The sequence below is a fragment of the Gopherus evgoodei genome, chromosome 17, assembly GCF_007399415.2.
Source record: "Gopherus evgoodei ecotype Sinaloan lineage chromosome 17, rGopEvg1_v1.p, whole genome shotgun sequence".
Lineage (NCBI taxonomy): Eukaryota > Metazoa > Chordata > Testudines > Testudinidae > Gopherus > Gopherus evgoodei.
In genome coordinates, this window is record NC_044338.1 from 8,187,892 (window position 1) to 8,208,174 (window position 20,283).

Sequence of the window (20,283 nt, forward strand, 5' to 3'; positions counted from 1 at the left end):
ATTCTGAGTGAAATCCTGGACCCACTGAATTTAATGGCAAAACTCCCATTGACTTCAACAGGGCCAGGATTTCACTCACGGCACATAGCCACTGCTTCCCTTCCCCTCTGAACTTGGTGGCAAAACACCATAGCATGTGGCAAAAGACCACAAAGTGCGTTAGTGCTGGGAGTGAAGAATGTTACTGTATCCAGCTGGAACTACAGAGGAGGGGGAATTCAGAGTTGCAGAACGGAGTTATTCGCATACTGCTTCTAAACATACCAGCTGAGGGGATAAAAGCCCTACCAAAAGGAGTGTACTGAAACTAGAGCACGGTGAGGCACTTACTTTGTGCGATTGCCATGACGCCAGAGAGCGGTGTCATGATGAGGTTCTGAGACTGTTGTGGGTTGTGATGGGGCAAGCTGTGGATATTGGTCAGGGTACTTACAGGGGGCAGCCCACCTCCTGAAACAGAGATCTGTCAAGAAACCAAAAGGGACAACAGACATCAGAGGCACAATGGACAGGAGCTGGGTGACAGAACAGCTTCTAGACAAATGAAAGTGACTTTGGCTAGGGCCAGCCATACAGAAATGACTCCCTTCATGCATGACTAGGCCGCTCACAAAAAAGACAAGCAAAATCATCTCACGGAAAGTGACTCAGTCAGTCAGGGGAATCCACAGTTTGTGTCAGTTGGGAGCTCTCTGGGGCAGGAACTCGCTTTTTTTTCTCTGTTTGTACAACACCTAGCACAAAGAGGTCCTGATCCATGACTGGGGCTCCTAGGTACTACTGCAGTAGGAACAGTTAAATAAACCACAGCAGCAACAGGGAGAAGCATTTCAGGAAACCTCCTTCCACTGCTCCCATCTTTTGTGCTCAGGCCTTTTCTGAGTAAACAGCAATGTTGCCAGTTCTTGAGAGTTCATTGCAATTTTCTTGGTAGTGTTTTATTCTTAAAGCCTCAGATCCTGGAGCCATGTGATTATGGGAGAGTCTGAGATTCATTAAAACAACAACCACAACCACCACCAAAAACTCAATAACTTTCTAGCCCTCATGGTTACAAAATAATCGTGCAAAATTTGAATCATAAAGGTTAAAAATGCCAAAGGCAAAGAACAGACCCCAAATGTATTATTTTTTAAAACTTCATTAATTTTTAAGCCAGTTTCATCATTTTAGGGGGCCAGACTCATGATTTTTGAACTGTTGCAGCTGCCAATACTGAAACAGGCTCTATGGTGGAGGAATGCTAGTTAAGTGAGTCTGGTTAGGGTTAGGCTCCAATTCAGCAAGGTACTTAAGGAAAAGCCCAATTTTAAGCATGTGACTTGTCTCATGGACTTCAAGGGGACTGCTCCTGTGCTCAAAGTTACGACACATGTTGTTGTGAACGTCTTGCTGAATCGAGGTTTTGATGTTTTGGACAGCAACCCAATAGTTCATACGTGGGTGCCTGAAATGAGGTTATTTAGGCCTAGTCTGGATGGGAGAGATGTCCCAATTATAGCCATCAGTATAACTACACTTCTGCAACCCCTGGTGCAGACAAGGCCAACTGCTTGCCACCACAATAAGCTTTCCCAGTGCATATTGTGCTTTCCTTGTCTACAATGCTGAAGGTTTGCACCAGTGTCTGAAATTGGGGTCCCTGATGCAGGCAAGTATTCAGATACCTAAATAAAACCAGTCTGATGATCAGAAGTGCTAAACATCCACAAATTCCACCGACATCGATGGGAGCTTCAGGTACTCAGCCCTTTGAAAAATCAGTCCACTTTATTTAGGTACCTCAGTGTGGATTTAGAGACACTTCGGGGTTCCAGGTGTGAAATTTTTGGTCTCGGTTTGCAAGTGTATCATGCACATGTGAGCTTGACATGGGCCTTGGTTCAATTGAAACAAATATATCAATGCATTTCAGAGCATGAGAATGAGTCAGATTTTCTTATCCAGTATTTCCCTTTTCAAAAAGTTCTTCAAGGCCAGCTTACTCCACAGTGGACATGCAAGTCAAACAATCAGTCACAAAACCATGGAACTCCTGCAGTCTGGGCTAATTTCAAACTTGAGATTAGGACCAAAAACTTGAACCAAAAGAAACAAGCTAGAGATCACATGACGAAGAAAGTATTCAAACCACATCATTAAAACAACCCTCCACTGAGCTTTCCATAGCTGTGATGGTAAAAGGCAATGAAGGCTCATAAAACAATGACAAGCCCAAACTCTTGATAGGTTCAATAGCGAGTGCCTCAAAAAAACCCAGACAACATTATCTTAAGCTGCAATGACTTCCTTGGCTGTTGTTAATTCGATATGGGATATTAGAGAAACATGCTTATTCACTGGAAACCACAGCCCACAGCATATTTGTGTTAAATAACTTGCAAGCACTAGCCAGCTCTGCGGAGGAGATCAGAAATAAACGGGATGACAGCTCCATACTAATGGATGACCATAAATGTTGTTGATGGTGCTGTGCATCCTGCACTCAGTGGGGCTGGGTGAGCACTGCGTGAAGATGGGTAAAAGCTTTTACTGCTGTGCATGTTTCTGTGATGGTTAAAATTGGTTCCATTTCAACTGTAACTTGTTAAATTTCAAAACAAGCACCGTGGTGCTTTTTCCCCCAGGCTGCCCCTCACACTTGGGAGGAGCAGCCTGTAAACATCTGCAAAACTACCTCATTGTCCTCCAAATCCTTCCAGAAAGCTCACCTTTGCTGTGATGGCTACAGAAAATTTAGTAACAGGTAGGCAGCTAGAGCGCAAAGACCACTGGCTATCATCCTGCTGACCAATCTCATCTAATTATGCTACCTCCATGTGTCTGTCTGTCTATGCACCTGCCATCTCTTGTCTTATACGGAGACTGTAAACTCTTTGGGGCAGGGACAGTCTTTATTCCATTTGTACAGCGCCTATCACCACGTAGTTCCTCTCTGTGACTAGGGTTCCTAGCTGCTATTGCAATACAAAAAAATAAGTAATATATTTAGACTACTACTTCAGAATACTCTCCTGACTTTTAAAAGGAAAGGCTCACAATGCCTTATCAGTCATTTTGTCCATTTGATTTTTAATGCTTGATGTGTCATCTAGTCTTCGGGATTATTTTCTATGATTATTCGTGATCTGCTTAGAAATGCATGTCCCAAATTTTGGGGGCATGTGAAATCTGAACATAGGGGGTTGTGTGCAAAATCCAGCTCTCTCCTTGCAATGAGTCAAACCTAATGTTCGGATTGAAAGGCTTTTATTGTAGGAAGCTGTTAGGAATCTGGATTAAGATTATGTAGTTTGGGCCCACTGATATTTATTACTCATTGCCACATATCTTTTTTCAAAGTCTCTCATTAGGGAAGTACTTGAAGCCAGTTTCCATTGTCTTAATCTATATTATGACCAGGACTCATTTATATTTCAAAAGCTTGTGTGTGGGCCACCATCACCAACAGAAGCTAGTTCAATAAGAGATATTACCTCACTGATCTTGTCTCTCTAATACCGTGGGACCTCCAGAGTTAAATGCATAAACTGCTACCGCTTGAACTACAGAGCCTTGTTTACTGGGTCTGTAACTAGAGCTTGGTATTTTCAAAATGTTAAAAAATAAATTGGGTCAGACCAAAGCCTGAGGTTTTTTTGAGATTTTTTGGGAAATTGAAGTTGAAATGTTTTTTCTTTTTAGGTCAATCAAAATATTTTTTTCAGCTATCCAACATTCTGAACTGGTTTTGAAGATCTTAAAAAAAGAGAAGAGATTATTTTGGTATAAAAAAGCCCTTTCAAACTGAAAAAAGGAAAAACATTTCAATTTTTTAAAGATTTTCAGACAATTAGGCGAAATCACCATGAATTCGCAAAATGTTTTGGTGTCACCAGATCTGTAATTTTTGCCCCCCAAAAAGAAAAAAACTTTGGCCAGAACTATTCCATTCGTCTTGAGCAGTAACAGATTCCTATCCTCTGCGGACCAGGTGCAGAGGAGGACCAGTAACACACATCGAGCAGCAGATTACATGTGTGTGTGTGTGTTGGGGTCAGACAGAGGAAAGGGCTTGCTTGTAAAGAAACTGCTTCCCTGGTGAAACTTAGAACTTTGTTGGGCTTAAGAAAAAAAATAAATGAATGAGCATTTTATCAACACGAATGTCATCGGCAGCGAAAAACAAACAGTGATCCACCCAGTGTGCTACTTTACAAGGCATTCAATCAATAAAATGAGAACGGGCCTGTGTCAGGTTTATTGGCTGGGTTCAGAATGTACACCACTACCTGGCGGGGAAAGCTACGGTCAGAGCGCCGCCTCTGACTCCTGGCAGCTGGGATTTTTTTTACCCCGCCCCCCTCCTCCAGCCCTACAATGCTTCATTGTTTAACATGGGCCTTGTGTGAAACTAAAAAAAAGTTTTGTTTGTTTTGCCTGCTGGGCCCTCTTATCTTATCAGCTTTGGAGCTACAATAGGCCAGGTGTACTCACCATTTTACCATCAGGCGAGAGTAAATTGTGGCCTGGGTCCAACCCTGCTGGGGAAACCTGCTGTAGGACGGACTGGCTGGTGGTCACCATGGTGTTGTTGCCATGGTGACTGATTGTCGAAGAGGAAGTGACCTCGTTGTTCCCCTGCTGGCTGTATCGGACGCCTGCAAAAACAAGGCCAAGTGCGGTGTATTAACAACCCCTAGCTGCCATACAGTCATGAATGGGGTCGATTGCACAAACAAACACCCTTGCCCCACCCCTGCCCTGGCCCTTCTCCAAGGCCCCACTCCTTCTCCAAGGCCCAGCCCCCTCTCACTTCGCTCACTCTCCCCCACCCTCACTCATTTTCACGGGGCTGGGATGGAGCTGAGGGGTTCGGAGTGTGGGAGGGGGCTCCAGGCTGAGCCTGGGGCAGGGGAATGGGATGTACAAGAGCTGTGGGGTATGGGAGGGGGCTGAGGCAGGGGGTTGGGGTGCGGGAGGGGGTAAAGGGTGCAGGCTCTGACTGGGCAGTGCTTATCTCGGGCAGCTCCCGGCGACTGGCAAATCAGCTCCAAGGCTCAGGGGCGGCCAGGTGGCTCTGCGCGCTGCCCCTGCCTGCAGCACCGACCCCGCAGCTCTCATTGGCCACGGTTCCCAGCCAATGGGAGCTGCGGAGTCAGCGTTTGGGGTGAGGGCAGTGTGCAGAGTCCCCATGGCCATCCCTGCATCTAGGAGCCAGAGGGACATGACGGTCACTTCCGGGAGCCATGAGGAGCCAGGGCAGGTAGGGAGCCTGCTTTAGCCCCTCTGCACCGCTGACTGGACTTTTAGCGGCCTATTAATCCCCCAGATTGGTTTCGGTAGCCTCTGAGAGATCAATTCCGATTCTGGGAGACTCCCAGCCAATCTGGGAGGGTTGGCAACCCTAGTCAAAGCATTTTCATTATATACGGCAGGTTAAAACAGCAGCAAACAATCAGTCAGCATAATATGGTGATGTTTCTGGGGAGAAAAAAGGTCATTTTTTCAAGGCATTTATTTAAAATAAATAAATAATAATATTAATAATAATAATAAAAGACACTGGGATAAAACTCTTCCAATACCACACTGTCAGAGACCTCTGTACATCCATTACCAAGGCAGCCACGATAGTTCATGATCTTGTTGCTCTGTGCCTTTGTAACTAGTCTTCCATGTGCGCTTGCAAAAATACCAGGCTTCATTACTGATGTTTTCTTACAAGAACCACACGAGATGGGCTCAAGTGGGATCTAGATTCCTAACACTCCAAAGCTCATGAACAGGGCTGGCCCCAGGCATCAACGTAGCAAGCAGGTGCTTGGGGTGGCCAATGAAGGGGGGGAGGGCGGCACATCCGGCCGTTTGGCGGCAATTCGGTGGCAGGGCTGTCACTCCCTCTCTGAGGGAAGGACCTGCTGCTGAATTGCTGCCAATCGCAGCTTTTTTATTTATTTACTTTTGGTGCTTGGAGCGGCAAAAACCCTGGAGCCGGCCCTGCTCATGAGAAAGAGCTCTTCAGAGCCAGAAATTTGCTTTGGGCCTGTTTTATCTGAACCCACAATGTTTGAGGCAGGGGGAAAGTTGGGGGTAAGTTTTGAGTTTGCTTCATCTCTCTCTAATCGCTGACAACAAAAGCAGTGAGAGCAAGACGTTGGGAAAGGGGCTTGAAATCTTTTGCGCCTTCATTCTGCTCAGTTGTGTCTTCTATATTACTTAGAATCTGGATCTCAGAGTGGTTTTGGTTTGTTTCGCACTTACTTTCTCAGCCCTGGTTTGAATCAATTTAATTTGCTTAGCATTTGCTTTTAAAACCTCTCATTTTGATGGCAAAGATTTAGGAATTCTGAAGGAAAGGCAGGACCGTTTGGGCTGCCCATTCACATGCAGTTATCCATAATGCTCTTCCTTCTAGCAAACAGTTATTTCAGAACCATGTTAAAGAGTCAGAGAAAGCCGGTGATGCATGGAATCCGGTGCTACGTGCTTTGCTAGCCAGAATTGGGGAATGTTTCTCCCCTGTCTTCCTAAATTCAGGGTAGGGCAAAGTTTCCAGGGTGCCCTCATTCAGGTCTTAATTGCACCTGCAATTTGGTTTTCATAATTATTTACATGTGTAAATCAGACAGTTGGATGTCTCATCCCCCCAGTTTGTGCATGCAAGTGCCATTCCTATGTGCAAATGCAGCGTTTTGCATACAAAAAAGCCAGCAACCAAAACGCAGAGAGCAACTGTAAACCACGTTGGTTTAAAATATGTTGCTGTTGTTGCATCTGAATTTGCTTTTACACCACTGGTTCTTTTAGACAGGTTACCCACTACTCTGCAGTCACGCCATCTATTGCATCAGATCAGTGACAGGCAGAATGAGAGTGCTCAGAATATGCGCAGCACGGCTTAAGCCTGTCTAATTGAACTTTATGCAACATGTATTCGTTGCTGGGCTGAGGCGTTTCAAGGCTGTAAAACCCTTGATGGAGAGCTTTTGTGCAAGGGACACCTTTCCACAGATGTTTACAATCTTTCCCCCACAGTAAAAGCTAGATGAGAGAAAGCCAACAAGAGAGAAAGTACACAATGTGTGCTGACAGGCTGGCATGCACCCAGGAGTCAAAGGCCCCAAGTTTGTTTTACTGTCAGTCAAAGTTCTATCCCCAAATGGGTTGTAAAGACAACCCTCAGCGGAGAAGGCCAAAGCTAGTCAAGGACTCGCAGGGAACCACATGGAAAAACGATGTCACCTCTGATCTAGTCCCAGCTGCTGTTATTTAACTGCAGACTTGACAGCAGGCCTGGGGACTGACCCAGGAAGAACCCCAGTACTCACTTCCCAGATTCCCCTGCACCCAGTTCTTATGTCACTAAAATTGTTTTTAATGTTAGTCCTGGTGCAAGTTGCCAGGCTGGTGCCCTGGTGACTCAAGGCCTCTATTTACCTGCACAATGGACAGTGGCCGAACAAGTTTCACCGCCTTGTTCCATCTATGACCGGACCTCTCCCTGCGGCTGGGCGATCTCTCAGGGCAAGAGGGCATCCCATATCAATTCAGTTCTTGGTCTTGCTATCTTGAACCCTGATCATGAGGTGAGATCTGTGCAGGTGTACACCAACATCGTCCAAGAGCACCACTGGCTTCAATGGGGTCTGCATGGGTGGGGAGCCAGTTGCAGTGTGCCCTTCAGCCTGGTATCTGGGCCTCGCTGGTGAGACAACCCAGCGACATTCCAAAGAGAATTATTTGTGATGATGTTTTTAATGACATGGACACTCTCCCCAGTGTAACTGGATAGGAACCCCCTCCCCTCAACTAGGCTACAACTGCAAACAAGGTATCATACTCAGGAATTTGTCAGTGTTTATGACAATGTTTAAAAAATGGCTGACAATCAGGGCCAAAAATTAACTTCAGTTTTCTGGGTAAATATCAGGGTTGATATTGGTGAACAGGAATACAGAAAAAAAAGCACCGAATAAGAGAAAAATAAGAGTATTGAAAGACAAAGCAGTTTAATGTATGGTTTACAAACATTAACAGTACGTACACACATCTAAGCATGCATATGTATCTTCCACTACATTGCTTTACTTTAGCAGACGGCCTTGCATTTACACTTCGATTAACTTATTAGGAACACATTTCCTAATGTTACATATTGGATTTTCTTACCTTAGTCAGTATTTTCATCTACTTGCGTGGTCTAAAATTTGGGTGAAAATCACTGCAATCATGGCTGCAACTTGAGTTGACGTACCTGAGCTAGATAGCGTGGGTCCCAGAGCAGCAAAGCCATAGCAACCCATGCTTTAGCATGGGCTAGTCAGCGAGTAATTACCCAGGGTTCTGGATGGGCCATGCTTAAGCCTTTGCTGTTACAGCTTCACCACTCCAGGACCCAAGCTAGCAATGTTAAAGCTAGCTCAGATACACCTACTCAAGCCCCAATCAGGTCCCGTGACTGCAGTATAGACATACCCACAGTTATAGCTATAGATACATCTGGACACTCCTGTCCTATACTGGTTTGGACTGTGAGGTGAGTGAATCTGTGTCCTATGAGATGACTACTGCCCTTTTCTGTCCCCCATCTCCTGATTCTCTCAGCTATCGAAAAGTCTTCCTAGCAGCCCAGTGCAGTCTGGTTCTGACTTCCCTTCCAGGCCTTTATGTTTCCACTCCGGACTCAGTCCTGAGACATTTGTGAGTTACAGATCGTGTCAGGGAAATAAAAGAATGACAGCTCGAAAGGGAAGAGGACATCTCAGCCCATCAAAGTCTACATGCACCAACGATCCAGTCCGGAGTTAGCACAATACTTCACTATAAATATAATCTGGCTAAAAAAATCCCCTGCGTCGATAACCATAGGACCTGCAGTATGTCACTGGAAGGCATCTACAGCAGATCACAAATAATTAACTGAGGAAACCCACTGGAAACAAACGCCGCTTTTACAAGGCCGCCTTGACAAATGCGGCATAAAAGCCATTTATTATAAACAGTCAAGCACTACATGTAGTCTTAAACAAACAAGTAGGTTTAAGACACTCTCTTGGGAGATAGAAGTGACTGCTTGTGATAGGTACAGGACCGACAGCCCTGGAGCCTCATTGCCTCTGTCTGTTCATAGAACAGATGCATCTCTGCTGCTCATGCTGTAATTACCTTGCCATTGTTCCTCAGCCCTGACTGAAAGGAACAACACCTCCAAAAAGAGTCTGAAAGGGGTTCAGTCCCAGGGCCCGTTCCATCCTTAGCCTCTGTACTGAGACTCCCAGTAAGAATGCTAGATAGCACCAGCTGAGATGTAGAGTCCCGTCCAGTAAGAAACTGGAGTGAGACCGCCAACTCATTCACACAGGCCACCGCAAAGCTTTGAGATGTGATGAATATTGACAACATAGCATCTGTCATTGCCAAGAATCCGACAAGTTTTTACAAACATCTTTGAAATGCTCCAAGTTAGAGCTAGATGAAATTTTTCAGCCAAACATTTCCTGCCCTCCCCCCCAAAATAAAAATAAAAATAAAATCCAGATTCAGGTCAACTGCAATATTTTGCAAATTCATGTCAAATTCACCAAAATCATCTCAGTTCACAATAACTCACCCCCTCCCAAAATCCCAAGACATTGAAACATTTTATTTTGACATTTTCAAGATGAAACACTTTGATTTTGCAATTTGAAAAGACCTTTTGGTTTGTAATGCACTTCAATTTCATTTTAAAAATGCTTTAAAAAGCTCAAAAAACAAACAAAACATTTTGGTTTTTGGTCGAACAAAACGCATCATTTGCTTTGTAACTTTTTTTTTAATGTTTTGTTTCACTGAAAAATTTAAAAAAAAATTCATTTTGGGTTAACATTAAATATTTTGCCCTCAATTTTTCAGAATGGCCAGCGGACCAAAAGTCAGTTATTTGTACAGCTCTACTCCAAGTCTCATTACCATCCTGCCTGCCCACTAATCTACCTACCTACCTACCTTCCTTTCTTAATGGCCTTGTGCCACTGCAAGGGCTGTGATTCGGAGCTACGGAAGAATTGTAGGAGAGATGATTGCAGCTTTGCCAGGACATGTGTAGCCATCATATGATGGTGTGACAACATCACAAATCCCTGAATCTCACAGATACTGTAGTGACAAGGAGTTGTGAAAATATCATGCTCTTCATGTGAGAAGGACCCAAGGAAATCACCACTGCCCTAAGCATTTAGGGCAGCTTAGTGGCAGCCCCATATAAATTAGAAAAATAAGATTCCTTACAGTCCACGTGGAAGGCATCTGCCCAGCTGCCAACTCTAAAATGATCAATTTGCAGATACACCAGGTGGCTTAAGTGCAGCTCTGCATTAACTGAGCTGCCAGGGGCTACAAACCCAGCCAATTTCTTTGTGAGATTTCTGATACTCCTGCTTCCGGACAGAACCTAGCAGTACAGATGTAGCAAAAATGAAAGATAACGGGGTGATTGGGGATAACAAGGGAACTTACACAAACTTCACAAGAAATTTGAAAAAGTTTGGGCAAAGTTTCACATTGGTCATTATTTCAACCAAGGGGAGAAAAGGTCCAAGGGTCACAAGGTGGGTTTGTTCAACCACAAGTTGGTGGGCTTGATGCAGAAATCAGCGGGTAAAAGTCTAAGAACTAAATGATCATTAATGGTTCCTTCTGGCCTTAAAAAAATATATCTATGATTCAATGGTGGTGAAAGAAAGAAAAATGAATGATGGTGGATTATAATTATCTGACATGACATTTTTCCTCCTGAAGGATCCCAAAGCACTTTAAAAATTAGCATAGAGATGTAGGGTTGGAAGTCAACTTAGAGGTCATCTAGTTCATCACCCACTGAGGAAGCACCGAAATGACACATATGCACCCATCCACCACCTAAATGCAACCACCTCTGGAGAAAATCTGTATGATTCATCAAACACTGCCCAACAAAAGAGTGCAGAATGAACATGAAGAGGCCTCTCTCTCTTTTTCTTTAGATGTTCAGCGTCAGCTGGTTAAACATGTTGAACAGTTAGGAATCCTCCTGTGATGACTTTGGCTCCTAGTTTTTCCCCAGCAACTTTCCCATCCCTGATAATGGAAGAATGTTCTTTGTCAGGTAGACATTTGCCAGTCTGAGTGACTGTCCCAGCCACGAACAGGGTAAACATTACTCAACTAAAGCACTGTCACACGCATTCTTGTCCTGTATTCCTAACCTCATGCAAAGTGTGTTCCAACTGCTGTTGGGTCAGAAAATCTGACAAATTATTTAAACAATGGGAGGGGAGATAAAACTAAGAAGGGGGGGAAGCTATATGAAAAAAAAATCTATAAATGATAGACAGCTCCTGTTTTCTTTAGTAGGAAGCAAAAATACAATTTGGTTCCTTATGGAAAAGCCCCATGTAACTTACTAGGGAGCAAACCAATAACAGGATTCCATAGAAATTACTCGAAAAACCTGTAGTATTTTACAGAGAATGGGTCTCTTTCTAGAGGTTTAAGAAATACTATAAAATTCTGCAGTAAGGATATTATTCTCTGTTAAATCCTAGACAGTTGTTTCAATCTCTATTAAATATAGCAGGGTTTTCCCACAAGGACTGATTCTGTTACAAACACAAAAATCACAATATTTCCAACCCTGGGTCTCAAAAGTCATGTGTCAGGCCCCCTCCCCCCAATAATGTGATTGACTTAAAAATTATTTTTTTAAATGATGCATTTGGCTTTCTTTTTATTTGCCTTCTGGTTTTTGAGCCTTTAGACTTCATATTTTCAAGCTTTCTTCTGCCCCTGTGAGGGTAAGAAGTTTTATTTTAAGTAAAAAACAAAAAATTGATATTCTCACATAATCATATGACTCCAGGTGCTGGGGCTTTAAGAAGAACACCAAATCTTGCAAGACTCATGATAAAACAATGAGAGTTGGCAACACTGCATCCAGAGGTGTTAAGAAAGATGGCAGTCTTGACATTCATGCTTAGTGGAATTTTTTAGATAGGTTCAAGGGAGAAAGAGGTTCTACAGCTTGGTCAGTTTCAGAGAAACAGCAGCATTACCTGTGTGGAAAGTATCTACATGATGAAGAAGTGAATAATTGCTAACATTGCACTAGGGTCATGTCTACACGACGAGTTAGGGATGTGATTCCCTTGCTCGTATATACATACTTGTGGTAGCTTGCTGAGAGCGAGCATGAATATAAACATCAGGATAGTTGCAGTAGCACTGGTTGAAGCAGCAGAAGCCTGCCTGAGCATGTAGAAATCCACCTGAAACTGGCGGGTACATACGTACTTGGGACAGCTCAGCCATGCCTCCACTGCCACTACCCAGAATGGCTACATTTATATCACTATTTATACTCCAGCCAGGGCCGGCTCTAGCCATTTCGCTGCCCCAAGAACGGTGGCACACCGCGGGGGCGCTCTGCCGCTCGCCGGTCCCGCGGCTCCGGTGGATCTCCCGCAGGCGTCCCTGCGGAGGGTCCGCTGGTGCCGCGGCTCCGGTGGAGCATCCGCAGGCACGCCTGCGGGAGGTCCACTGTGGCTGTGGGACCAGAGGACCCTCCACAGGCATGCCTGTGGGAGGTCCACCGGAGCTGCCTGCCGCCCTCTCGGCAACCGGCAGAGTGTCCCCCGTGGCATGCCGCCCCAAGCACGCGCTTGGCGCGCTGGGGCCTGGAGCCGGCCCTGACTCCAGCTAGCTTGCTGAGAGTGAACAGCAGTATGTGTATGTGATGAGGACAATCATACCCCTAGCTTTTTGCTGGGTCCTGCACCATTGAAATAAAGCGTAAGGTGCATCCAGGTGGTCTAAGCATGGGACTAACTCAGTTCTTCTCTTGGCTCAGACACGGCTGTCTTACTGACCTTTGGGAAGCCGCTCAACTATTCTGCCTCGGATTTCCCCTTCCACTCCAGGGGGATAATTACTGTCACTTATGCAGCACCAATGTTAGGCAGATACTTTCACTTACTTAGGTGGATTAAATATGTAATGTCTGTAAAACGCTGATAAGTGCTAGGATTATTAAATTAATATTATTAACAGTGTCCCCTAAATACCTTGATTGGCTTTTAGCACTCAAGAGCACTCAGCAGTTTTGGAGCAGAACACAGCGTTCTCAGCTTTGTTAGTATAAAAAGCCTAGTAGAAGATAGCCATATTTTATGCTTTGCCCAGGCAGACTCCATGCTCAAAAGGCGCCTTCCACACCCATTCACCTGCTCACTATTTTCTCCTCACATACTTATTGAAGGCTTTTCACAGTGCCCCACAAAAGAAGCGAGTTTGTAACATAGTTCGTGCAAACAGGAAACACAAATCCATGCTCAGTCATCCCCACCCAGGGACTGCCCAGTACATCTAGGCTTAGATGTTCGCTGAGTGGCTATGGATTTTGAGATCCCTTAAAGGGACCGGATTTTCAGAGCATGGGTGCTCAGCACTTCTGGAAAATCAAGGCCTTTAAGTGTCTCAGATTGGGCACCCAAAAATGGAGACATCCACAATCACTTTCTGAAAAATCCTCCTTCTAGCCTGTAAATGGTTTGAAACAAGGACTTTCCTATGCTGAGCCCATTGCAGGTGTTCAAAGGACATAGGATTCATTAGAATCCTAGAAACATAGGGCTGGAAGGGACCTCATCTAATCTATCCCTCATTCTCTGGTAGGATTAAGTATGCCTAGACCAGTGGTTCTCGCAAGTCTCTGAGTGCGACACTCCTTATAAATTAAAAATGCTATTATAAACTATGGAGGTGAAGCGGGGTTTGGGGGTGGCAGCTGACAGCTCGTGACCCTCCTGTAATAATCTTGTGACCCCCTCAGGGGTCAACCCCCTAGTTTGAGAAACCTGGACCTAGACCATCCCTGGCATATATTTCTCTAACCTGTCCTTGTGTTTGGTATGGTGCTGGTTTCCTGTGATCTTTGCCATCAGCTAGAAAAATCAAAAGCTAACTTGCAAACACAGCAGCTGTTTTCTGCCCCAGAACGTAATGCTTTCCTCTTGCAAAGGCTTGAGACAGAGAAGGCCCTCAGAGATCTTCCTAATATAGTCAGAGTTCCTGGTTTATGGAAAGGTCAGACAGCTTTTGTAAAGCTGGATCAATTGTTCCCTCTTCCCCCTTGCAGTTCCACAGCTTTAAGTGTTGAGAGATTTATTTCTCCACCGTCTTCCCTCCCCACCACCCCACTGCAGCCTGTGATGATAGGAACCTGCATAAGAATCACTGTCCATGGGCTTGTGCTTTTAGTAGCGCTATCCCCATAATATAAAAGTCTGTTTATTGGCCTTGGCTACTGTTTGGCCACCAACTTGTACAGCCTGTGAAATGTTTTATTGGCTTTTCCATGTTTTCTAGGCCAACCAGCGCAGCATCCGCTCCAGCCCAACCACGAAAACTTCAGCTCCTGATGGCCTTTTGTTAGACTAAGGCCTTAAGAGGCAGATTCCTTCAGCACTCAGGATAAGCAGCCAATTCAATGACCTAGGAGGAGGAGCCCAGCATAGCAAGAAGCTTTCCACTGCTGAAGATTTAAGTAAAGGTGGCCATCAGGTGCAGGTTACAGGACCTAGGTGGGGGCAAGGATTTGGGGGATGCTGGACTCACAGGACAGAGTCACAGGACTGAGTTGAACCCTGAGGTGGGGAATTTTCCTGTCTCCGTTTTCCTTAGGTAACTCATGTTACTTGGTGCTCATGTCACTCAGAAGCCTGGAGCTTCATGAGCCTTGGGGAGCTTGGGGGCGGAACCTGGGTTTGCAATGGAAGATGGTGAGTTTCACTTGGCTTTGAACATTCCACGTAGCTCCAGCAGTGCATTGCACATCCCAAGGGGAGATTTCACCTTTGAGCTACCAAGTCAGGCACTTATTCTTCCTGATAAGAAGAAGAGAGCTATAATCACACAGATTGCTGTCGCTGATGATCAGATGATTATTACAGGATCAACCAGAGAGTAATAATCAGGATCATTTCCTGTCCCAGGTGGAGAAGAAATACAAATATCTGCCTCCAGCTCAAGGGGCAAATCTTGCTTCCCTTCCCCATCTCTTGCAGGCATCAGAGACCTGGTAGGCAGCAGAACTGGGGTGGTTCTGATGTGCAATGGGGTTAGCAGGGAGGGACTTTGTTTCTTATGTGCAATATGGAGCTGTGCTCTGTGGACTTTCCTCCCATGCTGGGCTAGCGGTTGAGGAGCCGAGCTTCTGGATCAGAACCTGTGTGGATTTGCCAGCCGAGCCAGTCCCCCCTCTACAGCAGGGGTAGGCAACCTATGGCACGGGTGCCTAAGATGGCACATGAGCTGATTTCCAGTGGCACTCATACTGCCCCGGTCCTGGCCACCAGTCCGGGGGGCTCTGCATTTTAATTTAATTTTAAATGAAGCTTCTTAAACATTTTTAAAACCTTATTTACTTTACATACAACAATAGTTTAGTTATATATTATAGACTTATAGAAAGAGACCTTCTGAAAACATTAAAATGTATTACTGGCACACGAAACTTTAAATGAGAGTGAATAAATGAAGACTCAGCACCCCACTTCTGAAAGGTTGCCGACCCCTGCTCTACAGGGAGGCCTGCAGCAGTAAGAACCTTACAACACTCTTAAGGCGGCAGTAAGGTTCTTCACATACAGCTCACTTGCTCAGGGCCAGGATTTAGCCCTACAAGCTGTAAAACTCTGCTTGTGTCTTAGAAGCAAGGAAGCCCCCGTCTGTCTCTCCTTCCTGGAGCTATAGCCTTGAAATAGCAGCAGGATAACAAACACAGTGGTCAATTCCTCAAGCATCACAGGAATCCCACTCTCTGTGGCCTGGTGCTGTCACCTCAACTCCCTTTAAAGAAAGCCCAGGAGCAGAGAAGTGCAGCCCTCTCTGCTCTCCTGGCCACAGTTCTTTTGTTACATTTCACATACACCAGGCCTGAAGGCAGCACTCCAGTGCACCACTCAGAGTACACTCCACATAGTTGCCTTCTGCGTAACCTCTCAGCTACACAGGCCACTGTTTTAAAACAGAATGGAGGACCCAGCCCTCATACTTACTGACCCCCCTTTTCACTAACAGAGCCACAAGCACTGCCACGTATGTTAGATCTGCACCAAAATTCAGTCCCCACTGATGTCCGTCCGCTTCCATGGGAGTTGGATCACGCATTAAGGTACTGATCTTGCAAGATACAGTGTCGCAGCAGGGGGAGGGAGCCTGAATAAATATCAGTGAGAGCTGGGCTTCTGGTCCAAATAGCGCGGAGAGTGAATAGGTAAAGGCTTTATGAGAGGACCTTCTTAATCAATCAGACTGTGTTATTCAGATACTAGTTAATTGCTCTTCCTTGGTTTCACTACAGGAACCCTTATCTAATATAGAACCAGTTGATCAAAGGGCCCCAGCTGCTGGATTAGTTTTGATATCATCATCTCACCTTAAAAGGTCTGCAATTGGTCTTCCTCCAATACCCCTCTATGGCCCATCATAGTAGTTGCATGGTACCAGAATCCTTTTGCAGGTTAGTCTGTAAAGGGCTCCCTCAGCCCCAGCACTCACTCCCTCTTGTGGTCCCATCTGATGCTGAGGTTTATGGCTTTTGGGACACACTGCTAGATTTGTTTATTTGAGCCAGGTTTCTGCTGTGTGTGAGTATCTGGGAGGGGATTTATTGGTAGTGGTGCAGAATGAATTTCTGTGGGGCTTGTGACTGGTAATAGCCAGAGATTGTTTGGAAGATATTTTAATTCACAGCCCACTGTTATGTGGGGCGAGAGAGAATTTACTGAATAGGGATCAGAAAAATGTGTCTCCCCCAAAATAGGATTCTGGAGTTGGAGGAAAGAGCACAAAAAGAGCAACTGCAACCCCTAATTGTTTTGGGGAGCAGGAATGCTGGTTCTCTTACAATTTAGGAACCAGATGGATATTATTTGGTTGAAAATTTTGCATACTTGATTTGTTTTTAGTCTCCTGGGCTGGGGAATTAATGTATGGCTAGTTTCAGTTGTGGATGAATTTTTTATGGACTGATTATAACTCCCTGAAAACAAAGGCTGACAATGCAAATGCTGACACCACTAAAAGGCACTTTTATTTGAAGCTTCACCGGCTTCAAAACAAAAACACCCCATGAACTACAGGCGGTGTCTGGACCCCAAGCCTAACATCCTATTTTGGACAAACTACCGTGATATGATCTGCATTGTTTCTGTGGTGGAGCTACCTTGCTCATCATGGACAAAACAGTTTGCAAAGATTTCAGATAGTGAAAGTAGCCAGCAAAATGGGACCAGCTAAATGGGAAGGTTTGATTTTGCTTTTTAAATGGTTATATCTTAGGCAGCGGCCCTGCTTTCAGCTGCACTTTGGGCTAGAGGGCAAAAGTGGAAAAAGCCTTCCTCCTTTTCAGATTTCCAGCTCAAAAGTGAATTGAGTGAAACATTATTTGCTTTGTGGGTTGCCACTCTAATTGTCTTGAAAGTGTTAATTTCGCTAAGTTATAGGGTGCATAGTTTATATCCATTATAAACCTGTTTATGGGGACGAGACCCTCCCATTCTGCTGGTGTCATAAAGTTCTAATTACCCCCAATAAAACCAGAAAGGCTTCTAACAGCACACTGTACGGACCTAACAGGACAATGAACAGAACAGTAAAATATTGCAATTGCTGGGCAATGCCAGTTGTATACCTCTGGCATTAGAATCTAGAATCAGAACCAATGGAAGTAACCCAAGGTTATAAAGAACAACTTGTAAGATTTACATATACACTGAAGTGATCAGAACCAACTTTGTACTGATCGCCTGCTTTTTGCATCCAGATATTGTGATCATCACTTGTACAAAAGGAATTCAAGCGTATGCTACAAATATTTTTTTTTTATTGTGAGGCAGCTCAGTTTGATGCATTAGAGGATACAGGGCTAGCTTCTTAGCTGGCGTAGCTGCACTGGATTTTAATGGTATATCTCTAGTTACACCACCTAATGATCTATCTGGCCTTGACAATACTCCCTGCTGTTTGGATACTGATGGTTTTCTCCGCAGCTTGTTTAAACTGGCTGACTTGAACTGCAAATATACCTCCTTAGATTAGAGTGACCAGATGTCCCAATTTTATAGGGACAGTTCCGATTTTGGGGGGCTTTTTCTTTTATAGGCACCTATTAAACCCCCACCCCCATCCTGACTTTTTACACTTGCTGTCTGGTCACCCTACCCTAGATGACTGGCTCACCAGTCACCAACCGTGCCCACATTAGTTATGTGGATGAGATTCAAGCAGGAAGAGATGACAGTGAATAGGGGAATTTTAAGGTTATTGTTCACTCTTTACTTGTTTCTCAGTCCTTACCCTGGGTCCAGGAGAGGCAGTTTAAGTAAGATTGCAGTGCCATTTTACAGAGCCTGATCCTAAGCCAGTCAATGAAAAAGACTCCCATGGGTGTCAGGGAGCTTTGGATCAGACCCACTGTTAACAGGAACTTGTCAGGATGTGTGTCCAAGGCACACCATGACATTTGCAGGGTCGCTCTCATTACACTCTGGTTTAATCACCGGCGGCTCTGTGTGATCTGATGAATTTCATTCACTGCAAGTGGGAGAAGAGATCAACTGTAGAGTTAACATTGAGCTGGATAATAGAGGCTCTGTTCTTCCCATGAACCAATATTTGCTCCTGTTTCAGGTGGTATTTCAGGCTGTAACGTAGATGCTGGGGGGCTAATGTTTATGAGTGTTCGCTCCATGACCCTACATTGGCTTCCATGCACTGCACCCACGCAGACTATTCTCTGTTCCTGACTGTATGAAGTACCTCTGCACAGGCCCCGGGCTGTATTTGGGACGTACTGTGTGTGCCTATTCGGCTGCTTCCAGGTGCCAGCCTGCATGGGACCCAGTGACACACAGTTGCCTCATTTGCGAGTAGACACGCCCACAAGACCAGCTCTTGCCTTGCTTCTTTGTATGCAAACCCTAGAGTCTGCCTAGGTTATCACGTGAAAATTGACAGCAGAATGCTTTGAGCTTTAATCTCGTCAATATCCTGATTGTTTTCGGGACTCTTGAAGATAAAAATGGCATAAACCCAGCGTCTATGGGAAGGCATTGAGTTAACAAGATAAAACAGTCTGACCTTCAAATCAAACAGACAATGGAGAACACCGATAAATGTGCTATAGGAAGGGACAAGTTCAGGAATTAGAAAAATCCCCTTATGATAGTAGTTGTGCTATTTAAATAGACTGTAAAATATCCATCTCTGAATACTTAAAAACTACGGTTAAGGGTTAGATGGATGGATAGCCCCAGAGGATTTCAGATATGTATTTTTTTTTTTAAAGGGCCCTCTAGGTACTAACCATGGTACTCACACTCCCTTCATTGAAGAATACAAATCATCTCTTTTTAACCAAGGTGTTATACATAGGAAGGATTTTGCCATTGCTCCATACATTCAAATCCCAGTATTTCCTATCCATAGAAGTCATTTGGAGAGGGAGGCTGGAGGAGGGGGGCTAGGAAGTGGGGGCTGCTGCAGTCAGGCACGCCATTAAGCTGTTAAGGCATTTAGTGCTCCAGACAGCTCCACACATGGTGCAAGGGCAGTTCAAATCCCAGCATGGACAACCATAGTTGAGGTCGGTGAGACAGTTGGTATGGGGAGCTGCCAGTCAATTGCATCTTGCTGCTTTCTTGCAGGCATTACTCTGATCTGATTAAAAATGCTTGGGGAAGAAGTCACTAACCAGCAATCTAAGGGTCATACAATCCACTGGTAGGAGTTAGCAATGAGATCGCAACTGGAGCCCTGAATCGGAGCACCCTCTATATTTCTGGAAGGAGTAGGAGGGGAAAGGTACTGTTTGATTTGAGCCCCTGGATCTGAACCTGACCTTAGGATTATCCAAACAATGTTGGATCAACAGTGGAGAGGGACCCCATGTCTGGATCCATTTCTGATGCGTTCTAAGACAGCAGACTTTCATAAAATTAGGGAGTTGAGAGATTTCCGCCATTCAGGGCCAAAAAAAAACAAAAAAAAGAAAACAAAAGAAAACAAAAAAACCCACATGAAAGCAACTCACAAGGGGTTTATACTGTTGTATCCAAGCCTGATCTCTGACCTTAATTCAGCCTCAGACCCAAAGCCTAATCTAGATCTACATAGGTCTGCCTCTAACACAAACACATCTGGACGTTGCTGTGTCCTCCTTAAAAGCCCCCCATCCAATCAGTTACCAGCACTAGTCAAGGGGCAGCCCCAGAAAAATGGATC

At 44.8% G+C, this 20,283-nt stretch overlaps 1 protein-coding gene across 3 annotated transcripts in view; it reads right to left on the reverse strand.

Moving 5' to 3' along the window:
- The window catches only part of HNF1B (HNF1 homeobox B), a 62,263-nt gene that overhangs the window by 12,023 nt on the left and 29,957 nt on the right, over nt 1–20,283 (reverse strand). For all 3 annotated transcript variants that reach the window (XM_030536984.1, XM_030536982.1, XM_030536983.1), the window contains exons 5-6: nt 4,477–4,640; nt 331–463 (exon numbers count right to left, since the gene is read on the reverse strand). In XM_030536984.1, the coding sequence (XP_030392844.1) occupies nt 331–463; nt 4,477–4,640 (297 nt within the window). The remainder of the gene's footprint in view (nt 1–330; nt 464–4,476; nt 4,641–20,283) is intronic.